Raw genomic sequence first — 25,389 nt, 5'->3', positions numbered from 1 at the left:
CCATAAGGTCTAGTCTACTTGGTCCATGTTCCGGAACTCAGCAGCCAGTCTTCCTAGCTTTCCCTAGTAGATGCTAAGTGACTAATATCCAGTCCTTTTTACCTCTCCGATTCCCTTGTTTTACTGTTGTTCGTAGACCTTGTCACCCCTTTTCACCCATTTTACTGTTCTGTTTTCACATGTTAATTACACATCAGAATGTGCTTATGAATCTGTGCCTTCATGATGAATATTTTCAATAAAATTGATTTTCCTGTAAAACAGTATATGAACAATCAGAGTTAGTAAAAATAGTCAGAAGAATTATTTGAATGGTGGCCTTCCACTTACTAACCACCGTGGATTCTCAGAATGAATGTGATTATATATCAATCTAGCTGCAAACCCTGACTTTCCTTGTACAGATTCACTCTCATGCTAGAATATAAAACACATATACCCTTAACCAGAACGGAGGTGAAATACTCCCAAAACTTAGTGGTTGTCCCAGCAGTTATTTGAAAGTTGTAGAATATTCTTGTGACTCAATACAACTTTTTAAGGACTATTCCTTAACAATAAATATATAATAACATTATTATAGTATATTTAAAAGAGAAAAACATAATTTATACTTCCTTACCGTACACTGTAAGAATAAAATCTGCCCTCCAAATTGTCCTCTATTATTACCCCGTTTGTACAGTGTATTGATCAGAAATCCACTTTGACTATTAATTAACCTAGATGCCTATTTGAGCTGCATGATAGAATGTGAAAATCAAATCAATAGGATTCAGGGGCTTATTACTGTATAATGTGCATACTGTTAGAGAAGCTCAGTCTTCAGAGTGATAACCTGTTTACACTGTGCATCTGGCTTTATGGAAAAGGAAGATGTTAATCTCCTTAATCCACTAGTAATTCAGATTAGTATCCATATTCCATCATCACCAGTAATTCACCTGTTATAAACAGATGACAGTCAAACTTTGCATTGAAAACAAACTTGCAGGAAAATCCTGATAAAAGCATCAGCCTAAACAATTAAAATGTAATAAAACAGAGTCAATAATGCACAGTCCCTCATCAATAATTTACTCCTTCAGTCTTATAATTTATCTTTTCTCATCTCTTGCCTATAACGCTATAGAATTCCTGATAGATTACTCACCACATTTTAACTGCCTAAGGAGTTTATATTTTTCCACACAAATTATATCAACGGGATAGAGAATTAGAACCCTACTGGAAATCAATGCTATAATTGATATACATTGTGATGTGTGTTCCCATAACTCTGTATTAAAGGTTTAAGATGCAAGGTACATAAGTACATAAAGGTATAAAAGTACAAATGGCAGTGATATGATTCTCAGTATCAATTTTGAAAGCTTTCCATGCATTTTCATTTGGGGAATGTTAATAAGCCCTGAAAGGCAACATTGTTAGTGACTTACAGTGTCTCGTCTTTTAAAGGAAGGTTCAAACACAATGAGGGGCATTTATCATGCTTTGTATTCCAGCATTATGGCATACTTGGCATGAAAAAGTTCCAATTTGAGTTGCATTGCAATTGTGATTGAGCATTTTTGACCCCACACAATACTTTTTTGAATACTGGGAGTGGCGTGGCACAAGAAGGTTCTAGATGCCTTTTTACACCTAAATAACATTGATGGTTATTTTATATAGAATTGTTTCCCCTAAATCCCTTCTTCCTGCAATCCCTTCCCTTCCTTGGTTGAACTTGATGGACAAGTGTCTTTTTCAACCGTATAAACTATGATGATACAAGTTTGACCTGCTGAATTTACTATGGAGTACTGGCGCAGGTTATACCTGGAATCTATGCTTTGCTAGATTTTTTTCTGATATTTCTGCTGTGCTTTTCTTATTTACTAAGGTGACCAAAATGTACTTACCATAAATCCTCAAGTATAAGTGGACCCAAGTATATGCCGCGTCCCCTAATTTTACCACAAATAACTGGGAAAGACTTGAGTTTAAGCCTAGTTTGGAAAATGCATTGGTCACAGCCTCCCCTAGTATTATAATGCACAGCAGACTCCCCCAGTAATGAAATGCCCCATGCAGACCCTGTACAGAAATGCCCTGCAGCAACCCCCCAAATAATGAAATGCACTGCAATATACTGCATGTAGGGATGAGCGAGTATACTCGTCCTAGCTTGATGCTCATTCGAGTATTAAGGTACTCGAAACGGCTCGTTGCTCGGACGAATATTTCCCGAGATCGAGATCGAGCATTTAATTAAAAAAACACAGTGAAGAACAATGAAGAATAGAATAAAAACAGTGAGCACAGTGAACACAGGATCATTTAAGTGAAAAACACAGTGAAAAACACAGAAAAATACAGTGAAGAATAGATTACAGATGTTCGGCACATCTGCTTAATTGTCGGGAGATACGCCCGGAACGGTGAAAACAAAATAGTATGTGAAGAACAATATATATGTGTGAAGAACACATTGAAGAACACGGTGAGCAGGATGGAGACATCGGGGGAACAGCAGCACGGAGACATCGGGGGAACAGCAGCACGGAGACATCGGGGGAACAGCAGCACGGAGACATCGGGGGAACAGCAGCACAGAGACATCGGGGGAACAGCAGCACGGAGACATCGGGGGAACAGCAGCACAGAGACACCGGGGGAACAGCAGCACGGAGACATCGGGGGAACAGCAGCACGGAGACATCGGGGGAACAGCAGCACGGAGACATCGGGGGAACAGCAGCATGGAGACACCGGGGGAACAGCAGCACGGAGACACCGGGGAGCAGCAGCACGGAGACACTGGGGAGCAGCAGCACGGAGACACTGGGGAGCAGCAGCACGGAGACATCAGGTTAACAGCAGCACGGAAATATTGGGGGAACAGCAGCACGGAGACATTGGGGGAACAGCAGCACGGAGACAGCGGGGCAGCACGGAGACCCCGGGGCAGCACGGAGACACTGGGGCAGCACGGAGACACTGGGGCAGCACAGAGACATCGGGGCAGCACGGAGACATCGGGGCAGGGGCAGCACGGAGACATCGGGGCAGCGGCAGCACAGAGACATCAGGGCAGCGGCAGCACGGAGACACCAGGGAGCAGCAGCACGGAGACACCGGGGAGCAGCAGCACGGAGACATCGGGGGAACAGCAGCACAGAGACACCGGGGCAGCACGGAGACATCGGGGCAGCACGGAGACATCAGGGCAGCGGCAGCACGGAGACATCGGGGCAGCGGCAGCACGGAGACACCGGGGAGCAGCAGCACGGAGACACCGGGGAGCAGCAGCACGGATCCCGGGACAGCGTATCTCCCGAAAAGTAAGCAGATGTGCCGAACATCTGCAATATATTCTTCACTGTGTTTTTCACTGCGTTTTTCACTTAAATGATCCTGTGTTCACTGTTTTTATTCTATTCTTCACTGTTCTTCACATCTGCTAACTTGTCGGGAGATAATATACGCGCGGAACAGTGAAGAATAGATTGCAGATGTTTGCATACATCTGCTAACTTATCAGAAGACATTCTTTTTCAATTAAATAACACATTTTATTCCCGAACCATGGTCCCTTTGAAAAATGCTCGAGTCTCCCATTGACTTCAATGGGGCTCGTTATTCGAGATGAGCACTCGAGCATCAGGAAAAATTTGTCTCGAATAACGAGCACTCATTATAACGAGCGCTCATCTCTAACTGCATGATATCCACTATTTCTATAGTGCGGTGCTTGTGAAGACCCATGGCACAGAGCTAAGGGGATAGTCTGCCAACATGCATACTTGGGGGCTACTGGGTAATGGTCCTTGCTGGTGATGGTGCAGCAATATTTGACAACATGTGATGCAGCACCCACTAGTGTACCGTAAGTACCCACATAATCAAGGTTACCGTGACCAAAATGTCACTAAGAACCTTGGAGCACATTGATCATGATGTTGCCCCCCCCCCCCTCCCCGACATGCACCAGATTTATCAGGAGACATAGCCTGGCCTAACAGCCAGTAACATAGCGCAACCATGCACTGTGCAACTGACACAGATCTGGCGTATAATTGCATCATAGCCTGCAACTAAACGGATGCAAATTATAAGCAGTGCACAGGCGAGGGCAGGAATGCCTTGCATAATGTGGCACCAACCCCTTCCCAACCAACAGGTGAATTGGGTGGAATTGCAGCTAAATCATGGCTTTTATATCTGTTTTTAGGCATACAAGCAGCAATAATTGTGACGCCTTGAGTTTAATTGACTAAAGGGGTATTCCCACGAAGACAAGTTTCTTAAATGTACTCAGGATGACAAAATAACACATTCTCTAAATCACTTTATTAACAAAAATACAGCATTTAACAGATATAATTCAAACCTGTCTCTGTCAGTCCTGGGGTACACAATTTTAGCTGCCTCTAGACACGACCTTGTAACTTCAGACTTAGGGTTGGGGAAGCCATCTTTGATTTCTGTGTTAGGGCTGTGCTGCTGAGTTTCTCTCTCTGCTCACTGTACTCCAGCCCCACCCCCAGCATTTCAGGACTGAGCTCACAGACACTTACTCACTTCCTGCTTGCAAGCAACACATGGTGAGGAGAGAGAAGCTGCAAGATACGGATTGATAAGTTATCAAGGAGGAGGCAGGCACATATCTGTGAGAACAGATGTGTAGCAGAGTTGATATTGTGTGTAATAGGCATCTCATGCATCTCATCTCTGATCAGTCTCATCTCTCTTTCTATGTGTCAGATACTAGTACAATGTTGAGAAGTTAAATGAAGTGTATATAAACCTGTACCCTGATAATCTAACCACATTGTTAGCTCACATTACTCAATGGATCATAACGTGTCTCATTAGAGAGTCCCCGCCCACACTCTGGAATTCTGCACTAAGTGATAGGAGCTAAAACAGCAATAAAACTGAATGACCAAAATTTTTGACCCAAAGAAATACAATAAAGAATATAATTTAGCTACAAATCTTTATTAATTTCAAAAAACACAATTAATACGTAGCCATCACATTGTGTCAAAATACATATTATCAGTTATCCCAGTGGTTAAATATGGTTCAATGGTATTGTGACAGGACAGACCTTATCACTATAAGATTAACTATCAAATATTAAATAAAGAAATACATATATAGAAATACACTGATTGTATCATACCAATAAGTTGGACACCATACCAGCCAGCAATAAAAATGAGTAAAATTGTAAAGTAAGGGGTTAAAATGATCTTTATTGTGTACACATCACTATGGGATTGAGATTTGAGAAATTTTCTTTTTTGGGAAAACCCCTTTAATGTACCCTAAAGGCAATGGTTGATTGTATAATGTGTGAATGTGCAGTCCAGATCTTTCTCTTCAAATGTTGGTATAACCTTTGACAAAATTCTCATTTAACAAGGAATAGGTTGATTCCATTTAGGTTTTTTCAGGTAAGACAAAACCCCTTAAATGTTTTTTTTTAACATGGAAATTCTATATAAGATAAGTCATCAATATCAGATTCAAATCATTAAAGGGGTATTCTGCGAATAGGAACGTCTGATACAAAAACCCATAATGCTATAAATAAATGAATGTAACAAAACTCAACGGCATCTGTCACAAAACGGAGCTTAAATAGTTTAATTTTATGATTCACAAAATTTTATGGCCTCTATAAAGTATGCAGAATTATAACCAAGATGGCCACCACTGGAAACTACAAGTCCCAAGATCCTTTAGTTCTCAGTGACTCCTCCTCCCTCTTATAATCTGCTCCCAGTGATGATCTAACAGGTTTTCTTGCTCTGTTACCATAGGAATAATGTGTAACTGCCATCACCACAACACTGACCATACTGGATGCACTGCAACCAACCGACTACAGCCAAACATAGTGGTGATCACATGACCTGCCCAGGCAGGTGCAGGACATGTGATGTGGCCATCTTGACTGATTAAAGGGCCAGTAGCATTTTAACTCTTCATTACATTGTATGTCATTAGCATTTTTCTGCTAAGAGGAGCAAAATTTTAAATAAAAAGTAATTACATATTAGCTTATATTTTAAGGGCCCATATGTATATGAATTATGCTGATTCCTGGAATACCCCTTTAATGGTTTGACACCCAGAGCCCCCAATGATCAGCTAATTCACTTGGCCACAGCACAGAAAATAAAATTGTTCCATTTTCTATGTTGATAGTGGTAAAGAAAGCAGCCAGTATCAGCAGATTGTAGTGGACCTCAGTGTCTGACCCCCACAATAAGTCACCATGTGAAAATCGTATTAAATGAAGCATTTGCCACTGCATACTAAAAGAGAAATATCTCCCCACTAGCCTGTTATGCTATCATCAGTACAGCAATAATGTGTGCTCTTTGTGATCATGCGATATTCCGAGTCTGAATCTATTTGATGCATGTGGATCTAATTCCAGGTATCTTAAAACTCCAGCAAAAAAAACTGAACAAAGGAAAGGAGCAACAAAAGCATATAAATAATAACTACTCACATGGATTCATAGTTGCTAGTTATTAGTTATTGTTGTATGTTTTATGTATTTTTTTGTTCAATAATAAAAAGTAAAACAATATAATGATTGCCACACAACAGCTCATAGGATGTATAGATGTTGTTAGATTTCTGCCACATATATCCAGCGCTTAGTTCTGTTAAAGTCACCAGTATCTCCTGTATGTGACCAAGGTGTTCACACCATGATTATAATTAATTAAAAATGGCTATGAATGATGTATCTGATATTCACACACAAGTGGACGGAGACTTGTACATAACATTCATTATTTACAGCATGAAAAAAACAAAGTTGAAGCTCCATAAAGTTTATGAATAGCTGTTTTATCTGAGTGATGAATCTCATGAGACAGAGACATTATGCAGAATAACATTAAGCAAATGTGTCTAGAGCCATAAAGACAGTGCTACGTCTTCCAAACTATATAAAAGGCAATGTAGAAAAAAACAGATTTAAGTGGTGCCAGGCAGCAGAGACTGAAGTCATTATGGAGCCTTCCCTTATTTATGACTATGCTTGACAGATCAGTAAGGACACATAAATATGCAAAACGCTTAAAAGTCTCCTAAGGTGACTAATATATTTCAGGATAGATGGTGATACATCAGTTATTAGGTTAGCAAATATAAAAAACACAGTACATTGTATTGTTTGCCTTCAATGCAATGTTATATTAGGTATTTCAAATGCACAAAGATAGATACCTATAGTCACCGATAGCAGAAAAACAGGTTGTTTAAATTTAGTTTTAATGCACATTGTACCATATTTTTCGGACTATAAGGCGCACCGGATTATAAGGTGCACCATCAATAAATGCCTGCTAAAAAGTCTAGGTTCATATATAAAGCGCACACCTGATTATAAGGATGAATGACCAGCAGGTGGCAGACCTGTGCACAGTTCAAGGCAGCTGTTGTCTGTCAGTACGGTTCATATATAAGGCGCACTGGACTATAAGGCGCACCTTTGATTTCTGAGAAAATCAAAGGATTTTTTGTGCGCCTTATAGTCAGAAAAATATGGTAATTTAATACAACCTTTTAAGCTGGTACATGCTGTAAAAACAAGCACCTGTACCATGTCTTTTTAAATATCCAAACCAAAAACTGTACTGAAACATAATAAACTGCTCTGTTCATTGACTGCTTGACTGGAGAATTCTGTTTAATTTCCACTAAGTCAGTCATCTTGTTCTGTGTTACATTTTACAAGTGATCTTTATGTTAGACATTGTCTTTTTATTGATGACATTTTTACTCTTGATTATCTGAAATGTTCTTTATCTACACTCTAATTCTTTTTATAGCCTGTAAATTTTATAGCCAGGAAACTATTATTTGTGTCAGTTTTAATATTTTACATTTGTATCATATGTTGGGCCATTTAGATTTTTCCCACATTTAAATTGCTATAGGGAAAATATTGGTAATATCTGCCTTAATAATTGGGGAGATTAGATTTTACATTTTTATTCTTTTTCACAGATAAATTTGCAAGCCAGCAATCAAATGGAAGAAAAGAAAGGTCTTCTCTGGATCCTGGATGAGGAAGTCCTCATCCAAGGTTCTACAGATGACAATGTTATCAACCGGCTGTGTTCATACTATGAAATAAAAGGTGAAGATAAACAAGGTGAAGGTTAAAAGCAATTCATTTGTTCAGCACCTCAGGTCTTCTAGTGTTACCCAATTACTGTAATAGAAAATAACATTTGAACTGTGTTGTCTGGGGACTAGTATACAGTTAAACTATTATCTCTGTTTACTGAGGTTTACTGTGTTCTTCATGACAAATTAAAAACTTTTACAGCCCTAAATTACTGGTAGATACATCCTTCTATTATTCTCATGTACATACAATACTCTTAATGTTCAGGAGATTAGGAAGTGATATTTTATTGTCTTTTCTTTTAAAATATATAATTTTATTACATCATTTTAAAATACTTTGGGGATTCTGGTTAAAAAAACATACATTTATTCGCTAGAAATGCTCTTTACAATCATAAGGAAAAGATAGTTATCCATTCCTGCCTTATCTTAAAACATAGATCAGGTCTGTTTTGTGAGACAGACATTGGGGGTCATTTACTAAGGGCCCAATTCGCGTTTTCCCGGCGTGTTACCCGAATATTTCCGATTTGCGCCGATTTCCCCTGAATTGCCCCGGGAATTTGGGGCACGTGATCCGATTGTGGCGCATCGGTGCCGGCATGCATGCGACGGAAATCGGGGGGCGTGGCCGAACGAAAACCCGACGAATTCGGAAAAACCGCCGCATTTTTCAAAAAAAAAACTGTCGCAGAGCTTGCACTTACCTTCACTCAGCCCGGCTCGGTGAACCCGTTCCGATGCTTTTCAGTGCAGCAGCGTCACCTGGTAGACGGCAGAGGAACTACCTTAATAAATCCCGGCTGGACCCGAATCCAGCGCAGAGAAAGCGCCGGGTAAGTAAATCTGCCCCATTGTGTATTCTGTTTAATCTTATGTTTACAATTTTAAAGGGATTTCCCAACAATACAATTTATCCTCTAACAATAAGATCAGTGGGGAGGAGGAGTGTCCCCAAGAGTGTTGACATGTGTTGTTTATGTGATCATAGGGGTCATAGAATTTGGGCCCTTATTTTGTCCACCTGTGCACAGGGTTTAAGTAGCACTTGTGGTGCTATAGGGATAATAGTACTGACAATGATTTTTCTTATTGTTTAGGTTTCAACCAATGGGAATATGCTTTAGCAGGCATTGAACATATTGATAGTTTTTCTTCTAGGGAAAACAAGGGCACACTTCAATCTAGAGAATTCAAGATCCTATGTTTTACATAATGTATTTGAAACATACTTTCATGTACTAAAAGATGAGCAAATGTCCTGTAATAGATAATGATGTGTGTTTTAGATCATGGCCCTCTTCGAAAATGTGAACAACCTCTCCAGTTTGAGATCTTCCACCAATTGGGTCAAGATCCTGTGCGATATGATGCTTCCAATTGGATCAACAAAGCCAAACTCAACTTATCTGCTGAAAATGCAGTGCAGGTTCTACAGCAGTCTAAATTGTAAGTAGTCATATGATGTTACTGGTATGCTGAAAGTCAGGCGTAATTCACATGATAGTAAAAAACAGCCATGCACACAGCTACAATAAATGCAATACTTTCTAACGGATTTCTTTACAAAGGCTTTCTGTGTAACAGATTGTGTGATGTCCGATTTTCACAGATGATAAACTCATGACACATACATAGTCCTTTGTTCTCCATTCTCTGCTGTTTTTGTGCCTGTTTGTGGGGCTCATACATAGTCTCTGTGTCCAATTGTCATAAAAAGGATTTGCTACTTTCCAAATTGTATAAAAAGGGACATTTAGGGGCTTCTTGGGCACATTGCCAGCTTTGCAAACATACCCTTTTCAATTAGTGAGATTCTATTAAAGAAAAAATGGTGACTGTAGTCATAAACCACTGCCCCGTCCTCCAGTTCCGAAATCTTGCAAAGACCTAGTCGTACTATACTAGAGGCAATAGCAGAAGAAAGGACTGGTAGTGGGCATGTTGACTCTGCATACTGGGCTTCACTAGTTTGTACATTCAGCCAATACATTGTATTAGAAATATACTGATTCATTCATTGTGATGGGAGGAATCCACTATTATCTGGTAGCTTCTTCTTTGATTTGGTCCAGTACAAATGTGGAATACTTTTGAGCATTTCTAATTAGTTTCTTTCCACTAGAATCCTAAGCACCTACTTCGGCCATTGCCAGCCTTTATCAGTCCTATAATATCACTGTCTTTGGGTTTCCTGGAATGAAAATTCACTTTAATGTAAAGACACATATAAAGAAGGCACTACAAATATAGCCTTGAGAGGAGCATGGAAAATATGTTATATATTGTGCTCTCTTATTGATGAATGCTACCACAGAGAATCTTAAATCCACATGCTTGATGCCAATTAAAGGCAGTGTATAGACTAGTAAAGAGCGCTCTTTAAAATGAAGTCTATAACTTAGCAAGTGTAATCATGATACTCCACATGGCACTATTCCAAGTGATAAGTGAGGCTGTCTTTGCCTCTGCTATGATCATAAGCTGTATTTCTAAGCATAGAGGACTAGAGGTTTCAGCTGACCATAACTAAACAGACTATTTTCTAGTATATGATACACCATCTATTTACATCACATATTAATACAATTATGTTAAGTTTATATCTATTATAGAACTAGAGAAAATACAAGGCTTGATTCAATTCTATTTCTGGTAGCTATAAAAATATTTTTCCACTCTGCATTCTGTCTGTTCTCGAATTATTATCTTCATTAAAAGTGGCTTTGAGTCAGCTGACATTTATGGCTTTATGGGGAGTATGGCTACATGCAAAGCCAATTGAAATGTAATCAGAGCTTTATGCTCTTTCCACCTCCAATCAATATAACCTGCAATGAAATAGGTCGAGCCGATTTGAGTTTTGTTCATTTATTGCACTAATGTCTTTAATTCCTGTAGTGAGAGAGCAAAGAGGAAGATTAGCAGAGGATTTAGAGACTGATTCATATGAGCCTGGCACATGGTGTCAGCCCCATTAGCACAGATCTCATTGCAATTGTTATTTTAGTCGTTTGCTCTCAGGCTTACCATGGTATACAGGGATGCCAGAAAACTGCTCCCTATTGATTTTTCTTGATTCCATTACCTGTCATATTGTATCTGCAAAAAGAAATCAGGCATTGGAGGGAGTGAATGTAATTGGCAGCAAAAAGTCCTAAAAGTTTGCAAGGGAAAAGTATCTGGCACTTGAAGAACATACTGCATTGAATGAAAAGATAATGTAGTCTGCAACCACATGTATAGAAGATATCAGATTGGTGACTCATGCATAAATCCTTAAATAATTAAACCAAGACCCTTTTCCATTAATAAATGCACATTCATTATCAGAAATAACTCCATTAAAGTGACCATCCAATAATTAAAGTGACCCTCCAATAATAATTTTGTTTCTCAATAGCTCTTGCTATGTTGCATGACCTTCTATCTTACTTTCATTTATTTATAAGAGCAGCAGCCTGTATGGAGGGCAGATACTACTGCAGGAGCAGAGGGGCTTCCTACTGCTCACTCTGGAGGGAGTAGGAGAGACAGTTGACCACAATCACTAAGGACCTTGCACCAGTTTACTGTCAGACTTTGCACAGCCTGTAATGTGCAAACTGCTTGCATATGTATCATAAAGTGTCAGCACCACATATGTGTCACAAGCGACTCAATTGTGTTGCGGCTGCACTATACCTGATGTGACACAAATTTCTGTACATAAAAGGGGGCGTTCCGAAGCATGCACCACATTTATAATGCAGAGTCCACCAGAAGAGTGTTGCACGCCTCTTGCTAAAGGTACACAAAAAAGAGTTGGTGCATGCTATTGGAGCAGTGCAGGGGGCGCCAGAGTTATGAAGAACATGCTACAATTCATGAATCTGGCGCACCCTGCACTCTCCACAGACTGCACTGTTTTTAGTTAATGTGCCCCAATGTGAAACTTCTCTGTGCGTTGCTAGCAGGAGAGCCATGTCTGTGCAGTTCTTTGGATGCAGAAGTTTCCTGTAAAGAATAGTAGTGGCAGAGGGACTCCCCTGTCCCTTGTCCGGTCATCCATCTCAGTCTGAGACCTAGTACAACATTCTTAGTCTCTCTACACACCTTCTAATCTAATGGGCAAGTACATTCTGCTACCCAGAAAACTCACCAGAGACCCCTATACCTATAATTTGTAGAGAAAATGTGATCCCTGATCTTTGAAACCACTAACTATAGGGGAGTAAAACCAAAAGCTGGTGTCAAAACATGGAGAACAAAGAATTGTATAGAGATTTATTTTGACCAGATTTCAGAAAAGTAGAATACTAGTGGAATTCCAGTTTTTGCAATGCAGACAAAAACAAAGAATATTACAGAATGTCTCAATGTGTGCATTTGCTATAGGAAATTCAACTGTATTTACTAATCTTAGCTATGATTTGCTTGAATATCATAATTGTCCTCCTATGGGCCATATTGTTTTACATTGTGAAATCAAGACTTGTAACATTATCCTTTTTGTTTGCCCTCCAGTGACTATGTGAAGGACTTGTTTTCACCTCGAGCTAAATTCCCAGTGATTTGTCGCTCTGTTGCTGGAATGGAGGGAAAGTCTCAGCAGGCCATGCAGAGAGTTAGTTGTGTAAGGAAGACTTTTGCTAGCAGCTTCGCTGCTGTAAAGAGGAGGTCTGTATGTGCCCAGATCAAGCTTCAGATGGTAAGTGTACCCAATAATAGATATTTAGAGACTAAATACATTTTTGTATTATGCCGAGTCACATTGAAGTGCAAGTGGCAGTGTTTCAATACCAGACAGAGGCTACAGGTGAGAGTGGTGCTGTTTCTAGAAAGAAGTAGAATATTTTCTCAATGGTACCAAGAAAATACATTTATGTACTAAATTTGTCTTGGCTTATATATGAAAACTTAAAGTTTATGAAAACGTAAAGGGGTATTCCGGGAATATGAACGTCTGATACAAAAACCCATGATGCTATAAATAAAAGAATGTAACACAACTCAATGTCATTAGTTACAAAATGGAGCTTAAATAGTTTGATTTTATGATTCACAAAATTTCATGGTCAATCTAAAGTAATTGAAGTTATAACCAAGATGGCCGCCACTGGAAATTACAAGTCCTCCGTCTTATTTTCTGATCCAGCGATGATGTAACAGACTGTCCTGCTCTGTTACCATAGTAATGACCTGTAACTGCCATCATGGCACATTACCAAAACACTGGCTATACTGGATGCACTGCAACCAACCGACTACAGCCAAACATAATGAACATCACACGACCTGCCCAGGCAGGTGCAGGCCATGTGATCTGGACATGTAACCAGTGGTCCATGTAACCATCTTCTGTCCTGTGTCTTCTCCGCGCAGAGGAAATGAATGGACTGATTAAAGGGCCAGGAGCATTTTAATTCTTCATTACAGTCTATGTCCACAGTATTTTTCTGCTAAAGGGGAGCAAAATTTTAAATAACAACTAATAACATATTAGCTTATATTTTACTGACCCCTTTAAGAAATTACCAAAGGTCTGTATTTCCCCGATAGTTAGAGAGGACTTGTCACCAACTAATAATGATATACCTTGTTTAATTTTCCATGCACCCCTAAACAATGTAGTGTTTGTTTGTTTGTTTGTTTTAAAAACATCCTCCTCTTTAAATGATATTACCCCTACAAGCAGTAAATTAGTTCTTTCTAACCAAAGCAGTGACAAAAGAAAGATAAAAAACAGTAGGTGGAACATCGGTTGATATTGTCAAGGTAAAATCTGAGAAGAACCCCATGCTAATAGGAGTTTTCACATGGAAACAACTTGTCCAATACATGTAACTTTCAGGGGGTAGTAGAACTCAACAATTTCTCTTGGAGGACTCACTCTGTGGCCCACGGTCCAATTAATGCATACCCAACAGGGTTTGGAAATTTTTAGATCTATCTTTGTAATTTAAAAACATATTTTTATTAAATGTTTTGGCTGCAAATAAAAAAGAGTTGGCTAATGACTACTTTTTCCAGGTGAAGAAGATCCACAATAAGGTGATAACATCTTTTAGACTGTCTTTTTTATTTCTTGTATTTTGTAGTTAAAGCAGTTACCTTTTATTTTCTCTGGGGTAGTGTCTCTGAGTGTTGTATCATAATATGAAAAAATGTACCTCCCCCTCGTCTAGTAAGGGCTAATCTCCATCAAAGAGGCCAGATCTCTGAAATTTTGGACAGATTTAAAAAGGCAAACAACACTTTTTGTTGTTGTACAACAAAAATAGGGTGGCTAGCACAGCCTATTATCCATATGACTATTATACATCACTTACCCCTGAGGAAGTCATTCGATATGATGAAACGCGTGGTGAGCCTGCCACTCCTGTGCATGTTTACCCCCCTCTCTGTATGTCCTGGAAAGATTTGTGTTATATAGTGTGATACGTTTACACCTTTGTGGATCTATTATCTTCGCTATGCATCTGGTACGGGATGATTATTTGCACAACATGTAGTGTTCATGAGACATACACAGCCAGGAGGGTAATTATCATTACTCAGTGATTGTACAGTGGGTGTTCCTCAAATGACCGACACATGGTCACTGTGTGTTTTTGTTGTATATTATATTTTTAAAAGTTTTTAAATGTTTGTCATTGGTTTGTCTGTTCTCAAATAAAACAATGATTTATATTTGCTACATTGTTTAAGAGCCGGTGGTGCATTCTTTTTTCTGCCCATGTTGTTGTTGGTGTTACATTTATTGCCATTATGGCCACTTTGCTAAAGTTTGACAGCTGTTTAAAAGCAGAAGTATTTGCCATTTTCATATATCCTAATGATGACAAATTTAATTATGATAATTAAGAATGGACTATGCATTTTTTTAAGCCATATCACAAGCTCCATTAATAAAAGTTTAGTTATGTGCCAATTTCTCATTTGAATATTGACTATATAGTGACTTGGAAAAAAAAACAATATTTGTTAAGGCTTAGGACAGAGTCTTGAAAGTAATTTCAGATGAAATGCATATTTCCAAAATCATTTACACTGGATTAATATTAACAGAATCACAACTAAGCATATTGCATATTAACAAGGTTCAAGCATAAATGAGGTTACTTTACATTCTCCGGTCTATGAGGACGTCCTTGGAGTCTTTCTAACCAACTCTTTGTTCTGTCAACATTGGTTGGGAGAAAATCAATGTTGGCAGGCTGGTTCTGAATTGCATGTGTTGGTTTATGCAGCATAAATGTGGAATAAATTTAAAAGAGCTTATACCTTGGAGATGCATTACTTGTATGGTTGTATACTATTTTTGAAGGGAATAAAGCGGACAATCCCTTATTCTTTTAATTCTTATCACAATTTTCTCTACATGCAAATACACACATGTAAACCAGTGTAAAGCGTTTCCATAAAGTTAACTTTTTAGTATAAAACTATGAAATCCACATATACAAATAAAATAATACATTACAGGGAAGTTATACTGAATATTTTCACATAATTTTAGATGAATTTGCTCTGCTTTCCCTGCTCTTTAGCATACTGCATTTGGAAAAGACAACCTTTCATGGCAACAGTCTCTGTTAATTTTTTAATGACACTTGTGAATTGTTGTAAGTAATAATTCTATGTAGAATATAAAAAGAAAAAAACAAAGAGCAAGGGGCACTCCATGTAAAGGTTTACCCAGGATAACTGATTTAGGCTGTATTACGTGCAGGTTTCCACTCTGCTTTTTCAGTTGTGCAGATGGCACAACACATACAGCAGGTATTGGTGATGGGAGCGATTCGCAGCCTTTAGGAGATTGTCTTGGTGTGAATTCCGACCAAGCGTATACTGTAGGCAGTGATTTCAGCCAACATAGGTTTCTATTGGATTCTCCAGTAAACCACAGATGGTCCAGGCACAGTACGTCCCGACAATATTTTTATTCCAAGATATAAAAGCATGTACAAAAATGTTAAAAAGGACAAGGCAAGACGCGTTTTGAATCAATGCAACTGATCCGAAGAATCTGGTACAGATTCAAAATGCGTCTTGCCTTATCCTTTTAAACATTTTTTAACATTTTTGTACATGTTTTTATACCTTGGAATAGAAATATTGTCAGAACGTATTGCACAATGTAGAATATAAAGCTATTCTGCAACTCATAACAAGCTAAAATGAATATTGAAGATCTGTAATGCATAAACAGAGAGTGCAGTTTTTCATGTATGCAGTATAATGAACATACCCATGGAGCCCTGTAGACCCAATGGACACCAAAAGAATGTCCTTCTCCGGCCTCAACCCTGCAGTTCATTATGGTTTTGTAAAGATGTAGGAATTATAGTTGACTGCTGCATTTTTCATTTAATGGGCCACAGCAAAAACATGTTATATACGTGTTAATTTGTCATGAAGATGAATTTAAATAAAAATAGAAAGTGAATAGAAATCAAATGAAAATTAAGCTTAATACATTTATTATCTAAATAAACCTTGTTGTGTGCTACAATAGTTACAGATTACATGACCCTAATGTTAACTGTTCATTTAAAAAAAAGAATTAAACGCATTAAGTTTTCCATTTTACCTGAATTCCCCTTTCACCCTTACTAGTAGATAACCCTCTGATCTGTCCTTTATCACTGTTACATTTATGTTATCAAGCAGGTAGATAACAGTTCAGACCATACATAGACATTACAGTTTAATAATAAAGAGACTCCTGACTTCAAGGAACCAGGTAGAATAATGATGTTCCTGCTGCTATTTAAGAGAATCATCCATTTTGCTGAGCTGACTGTTTGCACACAAATGGGTTTTAGGTCTTTGTGCTGCCCATTTTTCCAGCAGCTAGCAGATGGCCCCATTATGGAGGTCAAACAATAGATCACTTTCCCATGTTTGCAGTCCACAAACAGCATACGTTTCTGTGAAGGATTTTGTGACGTTTTTGGCGTTAACCATGATTAAAAAGTTGCGAGGCTTATTAGATGAGAAAGTAGGGTGGCACTATTCTATGGTCATGTTTTGGTGTGAAGACATACTTTTCATCAAGGCATAAATCTGACATGAAAGGTGAGGTGGTGCTCTGGTTCCAAAAATGTGGATGAGTCCCAATAGTGATATCAAAAAACAGTAGAAACGGCACTCACCAATCTTCTTCCTTTAGAATGTTGCTTTATTAATGCATACTCACGAAAATTCTCTTAAAAACAGTTGACCAAATGGTAGGGGTGAGGGAGGACACGAATGGAAAGAGAATTTTCGTGAGTATGCATTAATAAAGCAACATTCTAAAGGAAGAAGATTGGTGAGTGCCGTTTCTACTGTTTTTTGATATCATGATTAAAAAGTTGCATATAAACCCCAGTCCTGATCAACCATAGGAAAAACTTCAGAAGAGGTTGCAGATGAGTATGCAACTTTTAGGTGACTTATTCACAAGATTCAGCTGCCTCATCAACCTCTAGGATAAATGAAGCAAGTTGAAAACCTAGAAAAGAGAAAGAGCGGCACAAATGTCCTGACTAAAGATAAATGGCCCCCCTTTGTCTTAGGCTAGGTTTGCATCACGTTATTTGCATTTATTTAGCGTATGCATTGAAAAATAGTGGGAGCTTGAGGCATAGTTGTTGTCTCCGTCTGGCGTTTAAACGTTCTGTCTGTACTTCTTTCATCCTGCAGCCTCCGCCTGAGTGACGCTAATGCTTAGCGAAGGCAATGGACGACTATGGGGATGGATGCAGCGTATTGCATCTCTCCCCACAGCCCCGCCGAGCGCATACATCTAGGACCTGGTGATGTCAGTTTCCATATTAGGACAGTGATGTCACTGGGGGAACACCCCATTCATTGGCAGCATCACTCCTCCCCCCATTCAGGCGGGAGAGGAGGTCCCCTGATGACGTTTTCCACTGTATAATCATACAGTGGGATGCGTCTGTGCCATACATTGTGAGGACACATCAGGAGGATTCCAATATACAATATATTGCAAATAATGCAATGTGAACCGAGCCTTATATAAACAGCATCTAAAAGTCCAAAAATTTCATAATTGAAGGTTCTTGCTCTATTTGCATATAAGGACCTGTCAATCAACTGAAAAGGGGTAGGGATTAAGCTACAGGGGCGGCATACATTTGTCCTCGTGTATGGCAATTTAATTTTTTTGTTTAGCAAATGCTTTTGGGTAAAACATAGTACTATGTAACTATTGCCTTAGGGCATTATGATCTATTCAATTTTTATTACAATTTGTGTATGCTAACATAGTTTTAATCCATCTGACCCCTTACCAAATAAGAGGTCAGATCGTGGTACAGGTCCCCTGGCAGTCGGACATATTCATGTGGGGGCCTGCTGACACCCCCCCTCCACACTCCTGTCAGTCAGGGACATGTAAGAATCGCCGGCAGCAGCACATGTATTGCACAATCGCTGCCGGCTCTATGCGATGCGGCATGCTGACAGCGGCTGCGCCGCACTTATTTACAGCGCTGGTTGAATGTTCGCCCGGAGCTGTGAATAAGCCCCTCTGTGACCGCTGTCAGCACAGCGCGACAGACGCTGTCAGCGTGCCGCATAGCATAGAGCCAGCAGCGATTGCACAATACATTGCAATGCTGCCGGCGATTCTTACATGTCCCTGACTGACAGGGACATGGAGGGGGTGTGTCAGCTGGCCCCCTCATGAATACGGCCGACTGCCAGGGGACCTGTACCACGATCCGACCACTTATTTGGTAAGAGGTTGGATCGATTAAAACCATGTTTTAGCACACAAATTGTAATAAAAATTGAATAAATATAAAGGGACAGGGGACAGGATTACGGAGAACCTATTTGGTGGGGGTATTTTTCGGGGGTGACAGGTCCTCTTTAAGTTTTGTATAAGTGAAGCATTTATGTAAAACTACACAAAAATCTGTTAAGCATTTCTACTGTAAAAAAACTTTGGGTCTTTATTATAATATAATTTAAAAAATGGTGTCAGAGGCTAATTCTGAGCCATTGAAAAAGTCTAATACATCCCTTTGATCTGCCTAAATGCAGTAATTACGGAAGCCCAATTTACTGAGAACTCTGAACCTAATTAATTGATTGATCTATCTCATCAAATTAACAAACATTAAGAAATTCTGTTTCAATCATTGATTTTCTCCAAGATACAAAAACCAAACTATGGGGCAGCAATACTTCATGTCATGAAATAATGGGAATCCATGACGCATTGGGAAATAACATTCCGATATCGGTAGTTTACATAGGAAGTGTATTAGTGGCTAGGTTATACTTCTTTTGGAGCCTATGAGATGTACATAAGTAAAGAAATATTCTGATTTGAAACCCAGAATGACATCACTTCAGTATTTATAACTTCCTTCTTACGCTAAAGATAATGGCTTTCTTTTCTTTAATACATTTTCACTGCCTTTCTACATAAAAGTTGTAAATCTGCATTGAAGTTCTTATTGTATAATCTAGGGAAAGTGCAGCATATGTTAAAAAAGAGATACAAGGTTGTTTTATGTGTTGTGCATGTCAGGAGAACAAAAAAGATCTTACATAATTTGATTTCTGCTTCCCCTATTTGCCCCAGGACGCTCTGATGAATTTGCTAAAACGGTCCCAGATACATTTTGTACACTGTCTGGTCCCTAGACTGGGAATGGATGCCACAGAATGCAAAGGATCACAACTCTGCAGAGGAACAGCAGGAGATCCAATTAATGCTGCTATTGATGTCCCTACTGTAAGAATTCAGCTTGCAGGAGCTCAGCTATTAGATGCTATGCGTCTCTGCAGGATAGGTAAGAGACTTGTGTATTTATTGGACAATGAAAGCTGCTCTTAAATGGTGCATATATTATGTGTACACAAAGCTTTTCTCTTGATTTTTATTTTCCTTTGTAATGCTTCTCTTCCAGGTGAAATGTTCAATACTGTCTCTTGGTAAATGAGAAAAAAGTGTTTAAATGCAATCTTTATAAGATTGAATCGGAGAGATAGGCAACCTGTCATCAGGAACCTGATTTTTAGCTGGTGACAGGTTCCAATAGCCTATGCTATGCTGATTTTAAAATTCTTTCAGTACTTTATATAAGTTTAATTCACATTACCTGGCTCCCCACTTCCTGTCATGTGCATTAAGCAGGCGGGAAGGGAAGGGGATGGTGTGGAGGAGAGGAAGAATGCATGACAAGACACAGGCTCACACATGCTGCTGGCAGGGAGCCAGGTAATGTGAATTAAACTTATATCAACTACTGAAATGAGTCAGAATACTGACAAAGGCATTTTTAAATTCAGAATAGTTTATTAGAAAACAAGCCCTTAAAAACTAGAACTTAAAATAAAAAAAAAAAACAAATGTATGGCTTTGGGATGATGTGAAGTAAAATGTTTAAATCCAAAATGATTGCCTCATTCAAAGGTAAATAATATTAAAAAGCTGTTTCTTAAAGCCATAGTATCTCATCTAGAAAGATTCCATTCTGAAGTTCAACCATGTATTTCATTTGTATTGCCTGTACATAGTTTTCAATTAAAAATACACGTTGAAGAAGAGATTTTGCTTTGGTTGAAAGAAATTTGCACCAAAGTTTAGTGAATTAATTTTGCTTCATTTTCTTTGTAATTAGCTGCTATAAGACAACTTGGATTTCAGTGGCCTGCAAAGACATTTTCTTATGGCTGGAGATCATTTTATCCTCATTCATTCAATCACGCTAATCTCCTGTACAGCGCTAGATATCTCAGAATACTAAGCAGGGTCTTGTCATTTCCATCAATCCTACATTTTTTGATAGAATGCCAAGACCTGATAGTTTCACTGAATTACTGGAATTTGTTTCTATTTTTTTTCTTTTGGCAAGATGTTTTATTGTGTGCATGGCAAAGATGACATTGGTGAACATTAGTACAGTATTGCCAAGAATCCCATTATAGATCACTTCATCATAAAACAGCAATATTCTACCCAATTATTACATGAAATGAGAGGAAGGTAACAATTAACATTTCTGATAATTTGTTCATCCAGTACATCAGATTTTTCCTGGCAAGACATTTTTTTACTTGGCATGAATGCTGGTGTTTGCACCTGCTGAATGGACTCTTCACTTAGAGCCAATATAATGGGGCACATTTAGCTACTCGTCCCATTGACGCTCGCCGATCTGGAATGTCCGATGAGGACACAATCCGATCGCGTGCGCCAATAACCCTGGGCAAGTCAGCGCAAAACGGAAAAATTTGCAAATTCCGACGGAAATGCGGCCGCTGGACCCTTAGTAAATGTGCCCCAGTCTGTTATCCCAGAACATGGGGAAACAGTCCACCCCAATTCAGCATTGAATATAAAATGGAGTAAAAACCTGAAAGCAGAGAGGCAAGAATTCATAATGTATTGTCTACTGTACATCTCTTATTGTTTGAGAAGCATCTTTGGCACGGGAACAAAAAGGTAACCCTTGTAGAAGTAGTATGGAATGGAATGTGCTGGACCTACTGTGACCTTATTGAATGATTGTGGCTAGTGTTATGGGCATCATGGCTGCCATTGGCTGTATGTGTCTGTGGCTGGAAATAGATGGGACATTTAAAGTAAGACTGATGGAATTTCTGACACCACATTCAAAATTCCACATCTCATCGTCTGTACATGTCGCATATTTTGAATAAAATTGCGACCCAGACTAAAAGGGGTTAGCCACTTTATGTACATTTTTAATTTTATTTTAGGGACACGGTATTAAACAATTTACAGATAAGGTTCTGCAGCATTGTCATGAAATCAGGCAATGCCGCATCCTTCAGAAAGCCTCGTAGTGTCCTCCGTTCTGACACAGCTGCACCGATCATAAGAGCACCTGTGACATGGCAGTGACAGGGAGAGGAGATCACAGGACAGATAGCTCACAGGACGCTGTAGAGGAGTGAGTGCTCATGGGAGTGTATGTCACATGACCCTCCATCTGTGAGGGTGGAGGCTTCTGATTTCATGAACATGGTGCATAACTTCATATAAATACATAGAGGTAAGTTGATTAATACCACGTCCCCAATATATAATCACATTCAGTGTTCTATATTTACCCTTAACTTTCGCATCTGAACTGTAAATAAATTTTATTTTGAGAACTTTTCCTTATTTCTAAGGTCCCTTTCCATGTAAGAGTAAAATAATTGTTGTCCCAATCATTTTGTCAGGGGTGATCAATGCCCCCATTGAGTGGCTAATACATTATAATTCAGCATTGAAAACTTGAGGATATGATATCTCAGCCTGCTTAAGGATGGTTTACATTTCACAACACGGGGAAAGCCCAGAATACAACCTCACAATTGACTTCTTCTGTACTACATGGTAAACATAATCTGCCATAATATTTTGCTTTAGAGGCAGAAGAGTGGTATTGCATGATGTTGGATAATTATTTTTATTAATTTAGTTGATATATCTTTTAAACCCCCCAGTCAGCGCCCCCCCCCCCCCCATTCATTGTATGATGAGACAGAGTTGTTAATGGAGATTTGCAGTAACTGATCATTGCAGATATAATATGAGCCATGTCATACTTCTGACAAGCTGTTTATAAATACCTGCATACTACGCAAAAGAAAATATATTGCTGATGTCTTAATGATTGTTCCAGATAATGACATGGACTGAAGATGTGATTGCAGCATATGACAAATAACGTAACTGGCCCATTAGGATGAAGAACATAATGACTTCTAAGTAATTAATGATGTTAACAAATAGCTGCTAGGAAGTTTTAGGTGAAATTACTGCATCCATTACATCTATTTAAACAAGAAAAAAGGTTTTACTTGACAGCAAACATTAACATCTTCATTGCTGTTAACTTATTTTACCAAAGGTAAGAAAAATATAAACCAGTATTACACATAATCGAACAAAGTGAGATGAGAATGATGTTGGAGATTTATCAGTGTTTGTACATCCGTTTTTTATGCACAATACTGATCGGGAGAAAGTCAAACCACTGCAACAGTAAAAAATCTCTTAAAAATGCCACCCGGTAAAGTGTGGTTTCCCTTGGTTTGCCCTAATCAGTGGCTTATAAATACGCCTATGGAAATCCTTATGCAAAACAATGGTAATCAATGTATATCATTCTTTTATATACTATTTTCTATTTACAGGTTATACCGATCGTATGGGCCTCACAGAGTTTAGACTTCGTTTTCAAGTGATGGCATCTCAAGTTATGAAGAAGTATATGTCCACATATGAACCTGTGGATGAAAGAAAGGTACATGAAAAACCGTGGCCAGTACCATACTGTTTTTTATGGGTAATAAGGTTAATTATAAAGTTTTAAAAACGTACCCTACTTATGTTAGTATGGCGCATATACTGCAACTACAACAAAAAACAAACCTCAAATGTTCTCATCCAGTGGACCAACGGTATACGTCTGTATGACAGTAGGTTAAGCATCAAAACTTATGAAAACAAATACACATTGGGGCACATTTACTTACCCGGTCCAGTCGCGATCCAGCGGCGCGTTCTCTGCACTGGATTCGGGTCCGGCCGGGATTTAATAAGGTAGTTCCTCCGCCGTCCACCAGGTGGCGCTGCTGCGCTGAAAAGCATTTTAACGCGCCGGAATTCACCGAGGCCGTCTGAGTGAAGGTAAGCGGGTCCCGAGCGACACATTTTCGGTTCTTAAATGCGGCGGTTTTTCCGAATACGTCGGGTTTTCGTTCGGCCACGCCCCCCGATTTCCGTCGCGCGCATGCCGGCGCCGATGCGCCACAATCCGATCGCGTGCGCCAAAATCCCGGGGCAATTCAGGTACAATCGGCGCAAATCGGAAATATTCGGGTAACACATCGGGAAAACGCGAATCGGGCCCTTAGTAAATGACCCCCATTGGGTTATTAAGAGTTCCATTAAAGGGTTTTTCCCACAAAAGAAAATTCTCACATCTCAATCTCCTAGTGATGTTTACACAATAAAGATGATTTTAACCCTTTAATTTACAATTTTACACAGTGTAATTGCTGTTTTAGCTCCTATCACTCCCCAGGCTGCTCAGTTTAAAATCTCAGGGTGTGGGCGGGGACTCTCCAAGCAGACACATTATTATTAGAGATGAGCGAGCACTAAAATGCTCGGGTACTCGTTATTAGAGACAAACTTTTCCCGATGCTCGAGTGCTCGTTTCGAGTAACGAGCCCCATTGAAGTCAATGGGAGACTCGAGCATTTTTCAAGGGGACCAAGGCTCTGCACAGGGAAGCTTGGCCAAACACCTGGGAACCTCAGAAAAGGATGAAAACACCATGGAAATGGACAGGAAACAGCAGGGGCAGCATGCATGGATGCCTCTGAGGCTGCTTAATCGCACCATTATGCCAAAATTATGGGCAACAGCATGGCCATGACAGAGTGACCGAATGAGGCTAGATAGCATCTAAAACATCAAATAATTGACCCTGACACTATAGGGGACGGCATGCAGAGGCAGCGGCAGCGGCAGCAGCGGCAGGCTAGAGAGTGTCATGGCAACATACCCTAAATGGACTCAGGCTTCAAACCAATGGGTGGCAGAGAGGAACCAAAGGAGGTGAGCAAGAAGCGCTCAAATAATATCGGTACATGATAAAAGTTTGCCAGTATATTTTGTGGATTACACAGCAGGGTGGCGACAAAGTTAACATGGAAGCCATGAAAACAATCCAAAATTCTGCCTGACACAGCTCGTTTGATAAGGGGACCATGTATGGAGGCAGTGAACTAGTAGTAGATTAAAGGTGCTGCAGTTAAAACTATGTTAGTTGGATTTTGGCATGGAGCTGGCGCTCCGCTGCCAGGCGAGCTTTCGCCAATCCAAGCCCCTGTCTCTAGGCTACTCCCCAAACAGCACTTCTAAGAACCTTTTGTATAAGATCAAGTGTAGTAGCGTTCTTATAAGTTTGGGATATGGCGGGTGAGGGGAATGTAAACAGATGCGCAAGCAGCGCTGAAATAATATCCGTAAATAAAAAAAGTTTTCCAGTATATTTTGTGGCTTACACAGCACGGTGGCGACAAAGTTAACAAGTTTGATGTGGAATGCCCTGTAATAGCTCTTGGGCGGTGTGCCTTTTATCACCTAGGCTCAGCAGTTTGAGCACCGCCTGCTGTCGCTTAGCGACGGCACTGCTGCTGTGCCTAGAGCTACCGACTGATGGCGCCATGCCCACGGATGGTAATTCGGAGGAGGAGGAG

At 39.5% G+C, this 25,389-nt stretch overlaps 1 protein-coding gene across 1 annotated transcript in view; it reads left to right on the top strand.

The window, feature by feature from the left end:
* Positions 1–25,389, top strand: part of MYO18B (myosin XVIIIB) — a 378,023-nt gene that overhangs the window by 130,216 nt on the left and 222,418 nt on the right. The window contains exons 18-22 of the mRNA XM_072147027.1: positions 8,026–8,173; positions 9,441–9,600; positions 12,658–12,841; positions 19,742–19,952; positions 23,314–23,423. Of these exons, the coding sequence (XP_072003128.1) occupies positions 8,026–8,173; positions 9,441–9,600; positions 12,658–12,841; positions 19,742–19,952; positions 23,314–23,423 (813 nt within the window). The remainder of the gene's footprint in view (positions 1–8,025; positions 8,174–9,440; positions 9,601–12,657; positions 12,842–19,741; positions 19,953–23,313; positions 23,424–25,389) is intronic.

This window comes from Engystomops pustulosus, chromosome 1, assembly GCF_040894005.1.
Source record: "Engystomops pustulosus chromosome 1, aEngPut4.maternal, whole genome shotgun sequence".
Taxonomy (NCBI): domain Eukaryota; kingdom Metazoa; phylum Chordata; class Amphibia; order Anura; family Leptodactylidae; genus Engystomops; species Engystomops pustulosus.
Note: the sequence above shows the minus strand (reverse complement) of the source record. Positions and strands in the feature narration are given on the sequence as shown.